General features: G+C 44.3%; 1 protein-coding gene across 2 annotated transcripts; it reads left to right on the forward strand.

The window, feature by feature from the left end:
- Positions 1 to 2,896: 2,896 nt before the first annotated feature.
- Positions 2,897 to 15,136, forward strand: cep85l (centrosomal protein 85L). Of its 2 annotated transcripts, none has more exons than XM_085770137.1 (13): positions 2,897 to 3,316; positions 5,338 to 5,502; positions 7,361 to 8,220; positions 9,271 to 9,356; positions 10,429 to 10,546; positions 10,631 to 10,798; positions 10,880 to 11,032; positions 11,842 to 11,996; positions 12,587 to 12,704; positions 12,802 to 12,852; positions 14,110 to 14,187; positions 14,292 to 14,472; positions 14,571 to 15,136. In XM_085770137.1, the coding sequence occupies exons 1-13, from the start codon at positions 3,268 to 3,270 to the stop codon at positions 14,732 to 14,734; spliced, it is 2,346 nt and encodes a 781-aa protein (XP_085626263.1). In that variant the 5' UTR covers positions 2,897 to 3,267; the 3' UTR covers positions 14,735 to 15,136. The 2 variants fall into 2 exon arrangements, with proteins under 2 accessions (XP_085626263.1, XP_085626264.1); XM_085770138.1 differs by having other exon boundaries at positions 2,903 to 3,316; positions 11,845 to 11,996.
- Positions 15,137 to 15,945: the final 809 nt, after the last annotated feature.

Raw genomic sequence — 15,945 nt, forward strand, 5'->3', positions numbered from 1 at the left:
GGAGCAACACACATTTTTCCATTTCCAGTCAATTTGCCTTTCTTCTCAGACCTTACACAAACACACACACTTGTAGGAGTGATGCCATGCACCAGAGCACACACAAAGAAGCCTGAGTGATCTGCAAACTGTCATACAAACAGATCTGTCACTTCTCATGTCTCTGTGTGAGCCTCATATCGGTTAATGTGTTTTCAAAACTTATTTCAAAGGTACACTCGCCCTTTAATCCATGACAGCACAGGAGGTGACCTGTGTGTTAACAGTGTTTGTGCTCTGAAATGTGTTACAGCAGTGAAAGGGGCCAAAAAATTAGAGAGTTGACCCAGGTACATGTCAGTTTTACTAGAAAGTTTACTGTGTAAATTAATTACTTTCCCTCATTCATTCATTCATGGCACCTCTCTGTGTTTAATCATGTGTTTGTCACACATGTCCATATCTAAACTAGACTGACTCTCCACCTTGTTGTGATGCTGCTACTCCTGACTGAACTGTCCACACTGTACACACACACACACACACACACACACACACACACACACACACACACAGACAGTTTGTGAGCAGTCTCATTTGACACAGTCAGCTGCTGTGCAGAGAGGAGAGCAGGTTGTGGTGGCTACAGGAGCCTGTGTTGCTGCTGGACACACCTGTGCCATAAGTGGCAGATTGGTTGGCAGACACACTCCTGCATTTACTCTTTCTGTCATGCTCAGCTCCAACTGGTGCCTTATACATGCTGGTCTGCTTTGGTATTTCTCACTGACAGCGACATGTAACTAGTAGCTGTACTTCCTGATTGTTCAGTAGTCGTTGTTTTTTCATTATTATTGAAGCAGAAAACTGCAGCTAACGTTACTCTGCTCAGTCGTTTCAGTGTCCCGGATACGTAGGCTAACTAATGAAGTCATGACAGTCGTAGGCTACTGACCTGTGGTGCAGTAGGAGCGAGTAGGAGTCTCGCTGCACCGACCTGTCCTCACAGCTTCAGGCTCTTACACACCGGGCTCACAGCTGCTCACCGGTTCACGGTAGTGATGGTCCTTTGACACCGAGGCTCCGACACATGCGCCGTAGCTCATGAAGCAAATTGTATCGAACCACTGTGCCGAGGCGTGGTTTGGTCACGTGACTTGTGACGTATGAACCACTTGGATGACGTTTGAAGCAGTTGAGTGGTTCAGTTGAATATCTTTGGTTCAGTCATTCATGAAGCACCGTCAATGTTTTGGTTGTCTCGGCTCTCTGTGAGAGCTGAGCTGAGCCTTCGGTTCGGAGCACATAGAAACTGAGGCGGCAGAGATTTGGTTGGAAAGTGTAGCATTCAGTACCAGGAATTCTATAACATGATATGTGGAGCAGAGGAAAAATAATTTATTTAAGCGTTGTAACACGCATATTTGTAACGATTGAAGCGTCAACGACTGTATGGGCTTCAGAAATATTTAATACGTCCCGTACGAGACATTGTGAAACTGACGGTGGCGCACCGTGATTACATCGGGCTTTCCCCCCACAGACGTGAGATCGAATCCTTTGCCGAACTTGCCATATTTCTTTTCTATTTTGAAATGAGATCACATTTGCCATCTACACCATTTCACATCGTATAAAGCCATAGACTGTTTAGACTTGTTTCAGAGGAGAATGTAATTCATAGCAGAGCCTAATAGCTATATCAGGCTAAGTCAATACCGAAAGCCTATCACAATCATATGCCAAATGAGAAACTTCATGTTATTATTTTATATTTTTATTTTTATTGTGTCAGCTTGAAACCATACAACCATGTAACGTTTGTTGAACAGGAGTGTGCATGGCAAATCAAATCTCAAACAATCAATGAACCGAATGACACGTCTCAATTGCACTTCATTTTATTGAACACTAGATGTCATACTCGAGCGACTGTGTCAGTGAAGCCTCGAGTAATGAACCATTACTCGAATAAGGTGTCGAAGCCTCAACAAAGCCTCGGTTGCCCATCACTAGTTCACGGCTCCACGGTTGTTTCCTCTCCTTCCCCGGTGTAAATGAAGCTTCAAAGCCTCTCGTATTGCGCGGGCTTGACGTAGAGAGGGCTGCTGCTTCTTCTTCTCCTTGAATGGCGGCTGGCCACCGACACTGTTGTGCACTGCCGCCCCCTGTGGTGACGGGGGGCCGCTCTGGTGGTCTGTCCCATAGGTCTGGTATCACTGCAGTCCCATACTGTATGTCCCTGCAGTGCAGGAGGCTGATTTCAGCTCACAGCAATTACAAATCTTATCAAATCAAACTTTATTTACATAGCACTTTTCATACATGGTTTGAAGCCTGAAGCACAAAGTGCTTTATACACACAGACATACAGTGAAAGAGACATACTCAGAGACATATGCTCAGTGAGCCAGTACCCCTATCTAAAAATCGCAATAGTTTGGTGTAAAAAAAAAAAGAAAAAAGTTATTGAGCCTCTAACCAACACTTTTTTTTATTGATCAAGTACAGAACCAACAAGGTAGTCTATATATTGATGCAGAACAGCACATCAAAAAACACAAATAATCAAAAGCATTGTATAATAATAGACCATTACAAAAACATAGTTTAAAGAAAAGATAAATAAGTCAAAGACTCAACACAATTTACACATAGCCTAATCATACAGAGCTTATGATGTAATTGACAGGCGACCAATGAAATGTACAGTTTTGAGAATTGATGGAAATATTAGGGAACATGTAAAAACACCAAACAACATTTTTATGTAGAAAAGTTACAGAATATAGCTAACTTAATATAGCCCTATAGGCCTACAGAAGTATTAGCCAATAGGACAACAGAGACACAGCTGTGCGCCTCCTCTTGTACCGTAATTGCACGAATAGACGCCCGGAGAGAAACTGCTCCGGCCTCCGTTACTTTACACTGAGGAGCGCCATGACTGTCCTCGGCTGGTGCGTGGTATCATCATACCGTACATACCGTGCCGTGCCGTGCTGTGCGGTGCCGTGCTGGCAGTGCTGCGGCGCAGCTGCGTAGGTGGAGTCTGCGGAGAAGGATCGCTCGGTTTACAGGAAGGGTCCCGTTATCTGGCGGAGCGACCCGCGGCTTTAAAGGCCGAGGACCCCCGCACGAGGATTTAGGTGTTTTGTGCCATAATGTGTTGAGTGATGCGGGCGCAGTGTTTTCACACTCTGGACTTGTGTTGTTTTTCCCTTTGTCCTGTGATCGGTCTGACGGTCCCAGCGCTGCAGCTGTGGTATCAAACCCCCCGACCCCAGGATGTGGTTCAGAGGAGATCTGGAGGATGGATACGAGTCTAACAAAACTGGTGAGTTAACGGAGTCTGAGAGGCTACGAGCGGACCACCGGATGCGGTGATTGTGTTTTAAAGGCCGAGAACAGCAGCAGCAGAGCAGCTAGCACACACACACACACACACACACACACACACACACACACACACACACACTGCACTGAGAGTGATACTGAGCTAAGGAGCTGCACGAGCCCATCCTCAGTAAAACATCTGGACTGATCCGCTTCTCTGTCGGAGCTCAGGTGGTCCAGCTGAGTACAGATGTGACAGATAATAATAATAATAATAATAACCACTCACAGTGAAGACGTGAGTGATCAGCCACAGCTGGGATGTGCAGTCAATCAACCAAGGGCAAAATAATTATTAGTGTTCATATTTAGGCTATTACTTTTTTACCCAATACTGTATTACTATTACTAATATTGATGAATTCGTTCTGAATTACATTCAGTCAAACAGAGCAGATCAGTACAGTATGTGCTGATTACTGTTATTACATTACCTGAACAGTAATGTAGGCCTATAGTTTGTATTCAGGCTACAGCCCTGCTGAACACTGTGACAGCATCACACTATTCTGGCTCAGTGTATTTTAATCTTGCTGTGAGGCAGGCCCGGTTCTACACTGCTTTGATTGTGGGCAATGATGAGATGTATACTGGCCGACAGACTGCTTGACCCATTACTGGGGTGCTCACTTCTTTATGTTTATGTTTATGTTTATTTGCACGATTATAAAAGCAACAATAAAAGCAAACAATTAAACTGAAAAAAAAATACATGTGCGGGTGAGGTAGAAACCCATTATGGGTTTATTTAAACCTGACCTATAAAAGCAATTGCACAAATCGCAAAGCAAAACAAACAAAAGAAACATTAATATATCTTAATAAGCATCTTTTACAGCAGCTTTTACAACATGTAGGCTACTGTTTGTTGAAAGCATTAGTTAGAATATGACACACAAGTCCTAGATGTATTTAATTTGAAACCCACTTCCACCCCCTACAACATACAGTAGGAGGACTAAGGACTATCTAAGATCCTCAGATCAAATGTGCTGTGGCTGATAACATGTCTGCGCTCAGCAGAGCAGGAAACTCGCTGTGCGATGACCGGTTAACGTTTCCTCTAGCACCACAGATTGTCATCAACTCTGGTTCAGACAGTAGTGTGTGTTGCCCCAGGATGACTTATAAGAGCTGTGGAGAGACCCGTAATAACCTCTCTGAATTTTGATGTGTCCAATACTTAAGGAATGCATTTCTCTATCAGTGCAAAATGTCAAATGTCAGCATGCTAACATGTTAAATATAAAATGATGTACGTGTTTGAGTCTGTGTGACTTTGTCTTACTTTGGGCCGTGACTTCAGTTGTGACAACTACTGTTGTTTCTTAATTTAGAGAGTTTTACCCTCAATATGTGACAAACATGACTCTTGCGCAAGATATGTTATTCTAAAACCTGTTCAAACCAGACACAAGTTTACATTAGACTGCTGACTCATGAAATTAAATCTCAGCGATGTTTGATGAAAACATGAAGAGTGATGGGTCAAGGTATCTGGGGGAAAGCTCACACATCTGCTTGAGCAACATGTTCCTACTTTCTGTTAGTTTGGTTTGTAGAACCAACACAAGCCCATAAGCAAATACAGTATACACTATGAACACCAAACGTCCTTATATGAAATATACATACATAAGAAAAAGATAGCCTACATGTAGGGATACAGTGATCCTGTGTTTTGTTTTGTTTTTTTTGCCAGTGATGTGATACATTAAATCAGTGTCACACACAAGTTGTAAAGTACCACATGGCTGATGGTTCTTTTATTTTGATGGCCTGTCACATACCTGCATAGTTAACAGGGTGGGAGAAAGGAATACACTACACAGCAGCACACACAGCATCTCTCAGCTGCACGCAATCTACAGAAAGTTAGTCGATTAGTCAGGGCATCCGTAGTTTACAATTTTGGTAACCGGTGGTGTTGAGACATGATGGTGTTTTGTAATTGTTGTTCAGGCTCCAGCAGCGGCGGCTCTCCAGGATGGGTCCCTGGCCACGATTCAACCTGGCACAGCAGCCACCCCGGCCCCGGGAGCAGCATCTGTGGTGGGCGCCGACACAGCACAGTATCTGACAGCGGTGACACTGGCATTGGCACTTACTACTCTGACAGTGTGGAAGGTAAGAAGTCCTGTATCGCAATATATCGTATGGTTGCCCCTCATGTATCACATCGCCAGCATTTGAGCTGTTGCTCTGTCTCTACTCACTCTGACTGTCTTCTGTTGCGTTATCCAAAGCTGCTGTTTCATTTACATCCACCTTAAGTGATTCATCTCTGTTGCACAGTGAATCTTGGGTAATAAAGGATCCACCCATTAGATTCTCTGATTAGAGGGAGTCTTTAGACCGGGACAGTCTAGTCATACCTCTGTGATCGGTCCTCAAACGCGTGATTCTTCAGATCTTAGCCACGCAGCATTGGTTACCATGTTGATTAACCCTACTTAATAGTTAACCAGCTCCATCATTTTTGGGGTACAGATCCCTGAACCAGATGTGTTATAAAGTTACCACAGCATTATAGTGTCTGTGTAACTGTCTGATGTTGGTCAGTGGTGAAAAAGACTCATTTCCATTGGTGAAAATGTTTCACTGGTGGTTTCAGTTCATTCAGTCTTCAGACCCCACCAGTTATATGATGAAATAAATAAAATCACTTTTACCTCCATATTCTCTCTCAGGGCCGTGAAGTAACAAAGTTACTGAGATATCTCAGGGACAAAAGCATTTAGACAGTTCTTTGTGACTCTGTCAGTTAATGTGAGGTCCATTTCTCTGGGTCACCTCTCAGATGTTTCCACATTTTGACTGAAACCCACCTCAGCTGATTGGACATGATGTGGACAGACATACACCTTTGTATATGTATAAGGTCTCAGATCAGAGCAGAAATCCTGAGGAGGAAGGAGCTGCTGCAGAGCTCAGAGACAGGAGTGTGTGGAGGGTTAAAACAGCTCTGCTGTGTCCTCCATCTTCTGAAATGAAGACGCCTGGAACAACCAGGACTCTCCTGGAGCCTGACCCAGACTGACTGAGACATCAGGGAGAAGAGAGGAGACCCAGAACATCACGGTCTCTCTGAGCTCCTGGATGCCGGTGCTTCCTGTAGTTTTTGACAGACACAATCGCTTTCTTTTGTTTTTTTGTGTTTTTTTTTAAGTGTATTTTTTTGGGGGCTTTTTGTCTTTAAAGCAGAAGTAAGCGATGCTGATGCTGCGTTCCAGGCCGGCTTTTGAAATCGTAAATTACAGCTTCAAGTCACAACTTACGACTTTGTAGCGTTCCAGGCAACCCACTCGTGTTTTTCCGACCTGTTTTACCTGTGAAAGTCACTATAACGGCCACTCGTAACTTCTGACCCGTGAACTCGTACCAGATCGAACTGGTACCACTTCACAGGTCGGAAAAACACGAGTTACGAGTTTCCTTGAACGCACCATAACAGTCCTCGTCCCTACGTCGCCACATTCACGGCGTCCCTTGGCTGCACACACAGCCCTGCATGCCGTTCTCTCTCCTCATTGGATAAAAACTGTAGGATACGATAAATGTTTTCTCCTCGGCTCAGAGCAGAGCAGAGTGACTGACAGACCCGTGTTTCAGTCCAAACACTCTATGTAAGTGATTGCTGTCGGAAGATATAACTATTTAAGACTTATATTAACACAAATATATCACTTACTTCTGCTTTAATTGATAGGATAGTTGAATAGGGGAATGACATGCAGCAAAGGGCGACCAGATTCGGGATTCGAACTGGGGCCGACTGCAGTGAGGACTATAGCCTCTGCATATGGGGCGCCTGCTCTACCCACTGAGCTATACGGTGCCCCATACTCATCGTTTTTTAGTTGCTGCTTCGTGAATAAGTAATCAATCCTTGTAATGTCAATGTTAACTGCCTGTGTTGATGATGATGATGATGATGATGATGATGATGATGAGTCCCCCTCTCCCTCCGTTTGTCTTCCTACAGATGACTCCAGCTCCAGCACCACACCGTTGTCCTACCAGCCACTGTCCCAGCATCACCTGGGCCAGGACGACGACGGCATCCCCACCGTCCACGTCCTGCCGTCCCCGTCCTCCTCGCCCAGCACCGCCTTCAGAGTGACGTCCTCGCCCGGCAGCGCGGGCCACTGGAGCAGGTCCTGCCAGCTGCTCACGCCGGCCGTGTCTCACCTGGGCGCACCGAGCTGTCTGGACATGAAGGACCACCAGCCCATCCGGAGGTGGTCCTCCCTCACCAAGCTGTCCTCTGGGGCCGATAGCGGCTCCGGCAGGACGGCAGGCTATCAATACAACCCGGTTTCACAAGGCTCTTTAGACAGAGGTCTGCTGCACGGGTATAGAAAGGAACCCCGGGGGTCTAACGTGGACCTTTATTTACCTTTGTCCTCCTCCTTGCTCTGCCATACCTTGCTGCAGCGCTCACCTGGAGCGGGCCCCTGCTACCACTACAGCAGTAGATCTACTGGCTTGGACACCGGTCTGTCCCTCTCCTCGGCGCTGTCTTCACCGGTAAGACACAGCAGTTTAGACATGAACTTTAGCGCTTTACCAGAAGCTAAGCTGGGCCAGGGAGGCGGACATGTTTATGGCCTAAGTATACCCAAACAAGCAGACTCGCCGCTGGGCCACCAGACTGACAGAAGCTCCCCGATCCAGCCCGCACTGCGCACCCAGATGTGGCTGACGGAGCAGATGGAGTATCGACCCAAAGCCGAGCGTGGAAGTGAACCTGCTCCGATCGGCGGCATGGGGACTGAGGGATGCGGTGGGGACGGGCCTTCGCCGTGGCAACAGGGACATCAGCAGGAACCACGGCTTAACCAGGTGAGAGGAGTGTGATACTAATGTATCAGGATTTTAACAGAAACGTCGCTCACGTGTTTGGTCTAATCAGCCGATCTTACCACGGTGATGGGGACGAGGACGACCTTAGTCTCTACTGAATGAGACATGTGGCTGTGGTTGAAAAGTCCAAATAATCAGTTTTTCAAATCACGTCTCTGTGACCTCGATGGAAAACATCATGTGATCAAGGAAAGATGTAAAGGAGAGTTCATACACTCGGCATTTCTTAAACTAACCCGGTTTTTAATATATAGATGATATGACCATGAAAACTAAACGAACATTATTAAGATAACATGAATGAAATGTACTAATAGAGGAAGTTGAGAGGTTAAATTAATATATCAAATGGAAATAAGGAACTGGGCCAAGCTGAATTATATTTAGACATCAGAAGGACTTTTGACTTTTCATACATCAGTATTGAATAATTACTTAACAGTCGCTGTGCTACTGGTATTTGGGAGAACAATATTTCATTTCTTATGTACATTGGTGTATAAGAAACGACAAATACACATTTGTAATCTTGTAATCTAACACAACATAATGTGCAAAAATGAACAGACTCATGTTATATATTATTTTCAAGTCTAGAGAAATCTCTTATTTTATGAGGGTATGCCTATGTCTGCCAATGGCATCACTTTCCCTCCACAGTGGACCCCACAGTTAACACCAGTATTACGTCATACCAATATTGGGAAGTAAAGTTGAGGAAGTCGACAGACAATGTAGCCAGCAGACAACCTCATCAGTTTTTTTTCTGTGTGTATAATGGGTCACTTGTTGTGGATCAAGATTACTACATTCAGCTTTAGCTCCTATTTCCCCACTGACGTCTTGTGTGACTGTATTTCTTTATAACTGTATATTTGAGTGTGTGTGTGTCTGTGCCATCAAGTTTATACATGTTGCTTATGATTTACATGTGTAGAGGGAAGTGTTTATAACAACAGAAATGACTCCTCACACAGGATTGTGATGTCATCCTTTACCTGTGCACTGTGTGTTTGTGTATGTGAGCAGATGCTTACGGGGACCTCCCTTCCTGTCTCAACGCTGGTGAAGCTGAAAGAGGGGCTGCTGAGACAGAGAGAGCTGGAGATTGATAGGTAACACAACACACACACACACAGAACTGCCCTGACTCTACACAACACACCTCAACAGTACTACAACCTCCATTCTCCTGAATCAATACCTCAAATACTGTGTCAACACAAACTGTACTCTGCTGCCTCAACCCAACACAAACGTATTGTTAAAGGGATAGTTCACCCAAAATTCAAATTTCACTCATTATCTACTCACCCTCATGTCGACTAAGAGCTGTGAGAATTTTCAGAGTCCTCCGTTCCTTCTCTGAGTTACAGGGGGGTCCGCGCAGCAGTATTTGTCCATATAATGGTTGTGAATGGATACCACTTTTCTTTGTCCAAAAAGACACAACAAAAAACATCCAAATACCTCCATACTGCTCGTCTGTAATGTCCCTCTTGTATTGAAGCCCCGACATGAGAAATTGTTCCGCCACAGGAAGAGCAGTGAACTGAGACACTGGGAGCTTCCGCTACAAACAAGCTTAAAATATAGACTTATTTAATATTTTTCGGAACAATTTCTCATGTCGGGGCTTCAATACAAGAGGGACATTACAGACGAGCAGTATGGAGGTATTTGGATGTTTTTTGGTGTGTCTTTTTGGACGAAGAAAAGTGGTATCCATTCACAACCATTATATGGACAAATACTGCTGCGTGGACCCCCCCCCCCCCCCGTAACTCAGAGAAGGCACGGAGGACTCTGAAAATTCTCACAGCTCTTAGTTGACATGAGGGTGAGTAGATAATGTGTGAAATTTGAATTTTGGGTGAACTATCCCTTTAACACAAAAACAACAAGTTTTCAGGTTTTTATCTAATTATCTGGCTTTTGTCTCCAGTCTAACAGCCAGAGGCAGAGGATTATTGTTCACAAGTTGTCTGTCTGTCTGTCCCATTCTCATGGACATGATGTCGTAGTAACACTTTAATGGAGCTTCTTAACATTTGACACAAACATTCACATGGACTTGAGGATGGATAGATCAGATTTTGGTGGTCAAGGTATTGACTTGATTGCTGCCGCTGCTGTATGATGATACATGGTGTCCACGTTCTAAGCAGGAAGGTTTTTGTGTTTCAGGCAGAAGCAGCAGATCCTGCAGCTCCATGCCCGGATCAGAGAGAACGAGCTCAGAGCACAGCAGGTCCTGCAGAGCCAGAGAGGCTGGTTTGATGATCCCCACATCCTAAATACTAAGGTAACATCAATGTGATAAATGAGTGTATGTAAAATAATTATTTCAGGGTTTTTTTTTTTACTGAAAGCTTTGCTTGTGTGACAGGACTCAGTGATGAGAACGCCATGCAAACAGCCATCTGATAGGCTGTGCTGTGACGAGGAACTCGGCAGGAAACTGGCAGTGGCTGAGCTGGAAGTGCTCCACATGAATGAGTTATTCAAGCAAGTCACACACAGATACACAGAAGACATAAGGAAACTGGAGGAAAAGGTATAGAATGGGACCAACACAAAGGACTTTGACTCGTCCTGTTGCTTTTTAATATGACGTACAAGGCGTTTGTGTCCACAGATAAAGACGAGGGACCGCTACATCAGTAGTCTGAAGAAGAAGTGTCAGAGGGAGAGTGAGCAGAGCCACGAAAAACAGCAACGCATAGAGACTCTGGAGAAATACCTCTCTGACCTGCCCACACTGGATGAGGTCCAGGCCCAGGCCCAGCAGGTACGCAGACTCACACACAGATGTAAAGACACACACGGACAGCGGCTCCGCGCCTGACAGTGCACACAAGCTGCTCTCCTGTCGACCTGGGAAAGAAGGACCCCAAAAGGGTGGGGGTGGCCGATGTTTCTCACATTTTCTGTGAGAAAAGTCTCACAGAAAATGATTTCCGCTCCGACATCCGGTGACTACACGATATTTACTTCATAAAAAAGATTGATTCATGCTCAGCTAAACGTATAGAATTGACGTGTTAACGGGTATTTGCCGTTCTTGTCTTAAGATGTATAGAATTGACGTGTTAACAGGTAATTGCCGTCTTAAAACGTATAGAATTGACGTGTTAACAGGTATTTGCCGTCTTAAGATGTAGCTATAGAATAGAATTGATGTGTTAACAGGTAATATGTTAAGACTGATTAGCTGAACATGAATCAATCTTTTTTATGAAGTAAAGATCGTGTAGTCCCCGGATGTCGGAGCGGGATGAAACGATAACAGGGTTCACCTTACGGCCTATGAGGCACTGTGTTGTCTTGCTCTGACAAGAAGTGGCTTGACAAAAATAGATAATTATATACACAGTAATAATAATGAATTAGCTTTTAATAAATCTTGTATTTTGCGGCTTTACTGAAACTAGTTGGCAACACAGCTGTAACACTAGGAGAGGCAGCAGGGAACATGGTACACTATCTGTTGCTCTGATGCTCCATCAGCTGGAGGCGGTACAGGGATGACATGTTAAGAGCCTTTTGTCTTTATCTGTGTGTCTATGTGTGTGTGTGTGTGTGTGTGTGTGTGCTCAGCAGGAGGAGGTCCAGCAGAAAGCAAATAACCTGGAGAAAAGAGTGTGTCAGCTGCAGAAGAGCCTGGAGGAAGGAAGTACTCTGATGAAAGAGAAGGACGTCAAGATCAAGATGCAGACCAGGAGAGAGAAGGAGCTGATTGCGTCTGTACACAGGTGCACCATCAGCTGATTTTACCTTCCGCTTAATGTGTATTCAGACTGAACACAGAGAAAATCTTCACCGTGTCATTAATGTTACAACTAGAAGAGATATTTGCTTTGTCTCTTGGAAGAGAAATAGTGTTAACAGGTAGTTCCAACCAAAAATACAGTATATGTTTGGACGTGAGGTATTCCTGCTGATAATGGGACTTATACGTATCGCTCCACTCAACAGTTGCTCCATTTACTGTTAATTGGCGTCACATTAATGCTTTTACCCATATTAGATTGAAACAAACCAGTCAGCACCAGGAAATGTTCATGTGCTGCATTTGTATTTGTGAAGCCATATGAATGATAGTAAACAAACAAATCATAATCATTCTTGCATGTACACAACAAAGTGTTGAAAAAAGAAAAATAATCTCATGTGTGATAAGTCTTGAAGTCTAGAAACTGAAACATTTGTAATTCACATGGCCACAGTTTGTGTCTTTACAGGAATCAGTGCCTTAAACCCAGCCTTGAACATCACAGGAGACTAAGATTGTGTCTTCTTGTTGTGTGTGTGTGTGTGTGTGTGTGTGTGTCGTCTCACTCAGCCTGCAGCAGAAGGTGCAGCAGTGTCTGGACGACGGGGTGAGGTTGCCTGTGCAAGACCTGAAACGCCTGGAGGTGGAAAACACTCAACTTCTGGAGCAGCGAGAACACAGCAACAGGGTAGAGCTTAAAACACACATGCACTAATACACATACACACACAAAAGATAAAAGGCTGTTAACATGTAATGTAATGTTGTCTCTGCTCCACCACCAGCTTATCGAGCACCAGAGAGAACAGATCGAGAGACTGACCCTGCAACTAACGGTACTGTAATATCTCCTTCAAACTAACCACAAACAGTACTACTCAAGTGAAAGGACTGTATTTACCTATGTAATGTAATGAGCAGCTTGCATATAAATAAGGGTTGCCAGTTCAGGTATACAGTGCAAAAAACAATGACCATAGTTACCTATTCCTTAAAGCAGTACTAAAGAACTTTCAGTTTTGGTTGAGTTTGGCGGCGCCTGTGGACCAAAGCGGTAGTGTTTTGCCTGAAGGAAGACTCCATTTCCCATGAACACTAGCATGAAGCCCTGTAAATATCCTGCATTAAAATTAACAGAAGACATCAAAACTAAGTTTCTGTTTCCAGTGGATCATTTCAAAGTGAAAACACAAACATAATCCATTGCTAAAGTGCCGTTTTGCCTGTTCCCTCCTTGTTGTGACTCGCAAAAGTGAAAGTGAAAGTAAAGTGAGAGCCGGGTTCCTACCATGCTCCTCAAAGTTGCTTAGTGCCAGAGAAAGAGATACAGACCCCCTCAGACCACGACAGAGGTGTCATTCAACTTGTTGTAAGTCGATGTATCATCACAAAAGTTATGAAAATATTTTATGAAGGTTGAAAAGTTACTTAGTGCTGGTTTAATATTCCAAATGTAATAAATTAAACTTTATATATTTTTGATTATCCATCAATACCTTCAGTGACATAAATAAAATAATTAAATTATGGTATAGCATAAGTGCATATATGTATATGTATAATAATCAAGAAATGTCTTCTATATTTTTTTGTCTCTTGCTGTTATTGTACATATGAAATCAAACTATTTTGTCCAATGTCATGTTCTTGGGAAAAAGTCAAACACTGATTATAAAGTTATTCCCCACACTAACTAGTTACTTCATAAATTTTAATCTTAATTGTTTTTATTAACTGTAGGCCTCTTAACTGCATTTTATTGTGTCAGGATTCATATTTATGCATCTGTCTTCAGTATGCAATGTCTTCACTGATAATAGTTTAGTTATTAATAGGGAGAATGCAGTTTAACATGATGCCAATTCAAAGCATGATACTTATAATAGCTGTTGCTAATTTTCAACATTTGTTACATGTACATTAAAATATTCAGTTTTCAACACCATGAAACAGCAACACAACAACTGAAAGGCGCCTACTACAGTCTAAGAAGTGACAGCAACAGTTGAAGGAGATCAGTTCTGGCTTTGTACACAATCTGTATTTCTCTAATGAGGCAATCAGGCTCACAGCCACATTGTGTGCTTTGTCAGGCTGCCAGTACAAGACTGCAGAAGAGGAGACGAGAGCAGGAGGAGAGTGCGTGCCCTCCACCCAGAGCCCTACAGCAGGTAGCAGTGTTCAGTGTTGAAGCGCTGCAGAATGAGCTGGAGGTCAATGTGGAATTCTTATGTGGTGGAAACTAAAAAGTCTGACTTTGTTTCCCATTGTGAAGCCACAGCAGGTGGACGATGGTCTGTCGGTGTATCCGTTATCCCATCCGGAAATGCCAGAAGTGGGCCGGCTGCTGAAGGAGATGTCCCTGTGTCTCCTCGACCTCCAGGCTCTGTGCAACATCCTGGCTCAGAGAGCGCAGGGCAAAGAGCCCAACCTGTCTCTGCTGCTGGGCATGAAATGTAGGTCGATACAACACAACACAAACACAAAGACAGTGCAGCGTGGCTGTCATCACATACCTCGTGGTAACTGTTGGTACTTTGCTGTTTCTATCCAGCGCTGAGTGTGTCAGCAGAGGAGAGCGACTGCAGAGCAGTGGCAGAAGAAGAGCTGAGGTTCAAGCTGCTGGAGGTGGGCCAGCTGAGGAGAGACATCGATGAGCTGAGGAGGAGCATCTCAGACCGCTGTGCGCAGTACATGGGTGACAGCTCTGTCTCCTAGTGACATTGTGTCTTTTAACGGCATTCATTCTCAATACTACTTTGATAACCACATAAAGAACTATGTTAATCATGATAAGGTTCACACCGATGCAGGCTCTCACCACACAAGTGTTATGTGTCACTGTCGTGGCTGATGTGAGCAGTCATGTTGCAGTCATGTTAGACCAGGCATGGGCAAACTAAGGCCCGCGGGCGGTATGCAGCCCATTGGGCATTTTAAACTGGTCTGTCAAATATTGGTACAAAATTGTCCAAATTATAGCAAAGACCACAAACTTTGATGAACTTGCAAAAAAGGGTGATCAACAACACTGCTCCCACTGATATTCAATGTAAGTTTTCTTTACATCTTACTTATATTAGTTCACACGAACACTCTCCATCCATCTGATACCCGGCCGTCAAATTTCAAAGCTCATCGTTGCCCCTGAGCCAAAAAGTTTTGCCCTCCCCTGTGTTAGACTCATAACTCAACCAATAACGTAGGACAGAAGAACTGGGGTGGAGACCATAGACTGTAAAAAGAATGGACGTAGCGTCCGTGACGTCACCCATTGGTTTTGGGGAGTCGTTTTTGTGACTCAAATATGGCGGCCTGAACAGCGCCATGTTGGATTGGCCGGCCGAGAACCCGCCCACTGGCCTCGAAGCAGCTGTCCACGGAGCTGCTCGGACCTGTCACTCAACGTTTCCGCGCCCTAATTGGTCAGAGTTTTAACCTTATAACAGTAAAACGGTAGAGTTAAAAAAAAAAATCACCCCCCTCAGAGTGTGTGCGGGGGTAGAAACTATTGATTGAGACGAAAAAACGTTCTGACACCAGGCTTTTAACATGTTTACTGAGGATGTAAAGTCGGCGATTTTAACATGGGGGTCTATGGGGAATGCTCCCTTCTGACACCAGCCCCCAGAGGAAGCCGGGGGGATTGCAGTTTTTTGAACGCGGAAGTGAGCTTCACTTCTCAGACCGACAACTGCCCCCTTGGTGGAGACAAAAAGAGATGGGTCCTGTCTGATAGAGTTTCAGTGCAGCAGCAGATAACCATAATGTAGATAAAAGCACCAAGTTTGGTATATTTATCCCTCTGGAGCCATACATTACCCTCTTGAAATTTAAATATGGCTGCCACTGGGCGCATGGCGTCTGTCCGACTTCCTATTTCTCCGACCATACATTTCTATATTTTTGCGTCCATTAGTCCGACCTCC

Source organism: Trachurus japonicus, chromosome 24, assembly GCF_045865225.1.
Source record: "Trachurus japonicus isolate A0001 chromosome 24, Traja_1.0".
Taxonomy (NCBI): domain Eukaryota; kingdom Metazoa; phylum Chordata; class Actinopteri; order Carangiformes; family Carangidae; genus Trachurus; species Trachurus japonicus.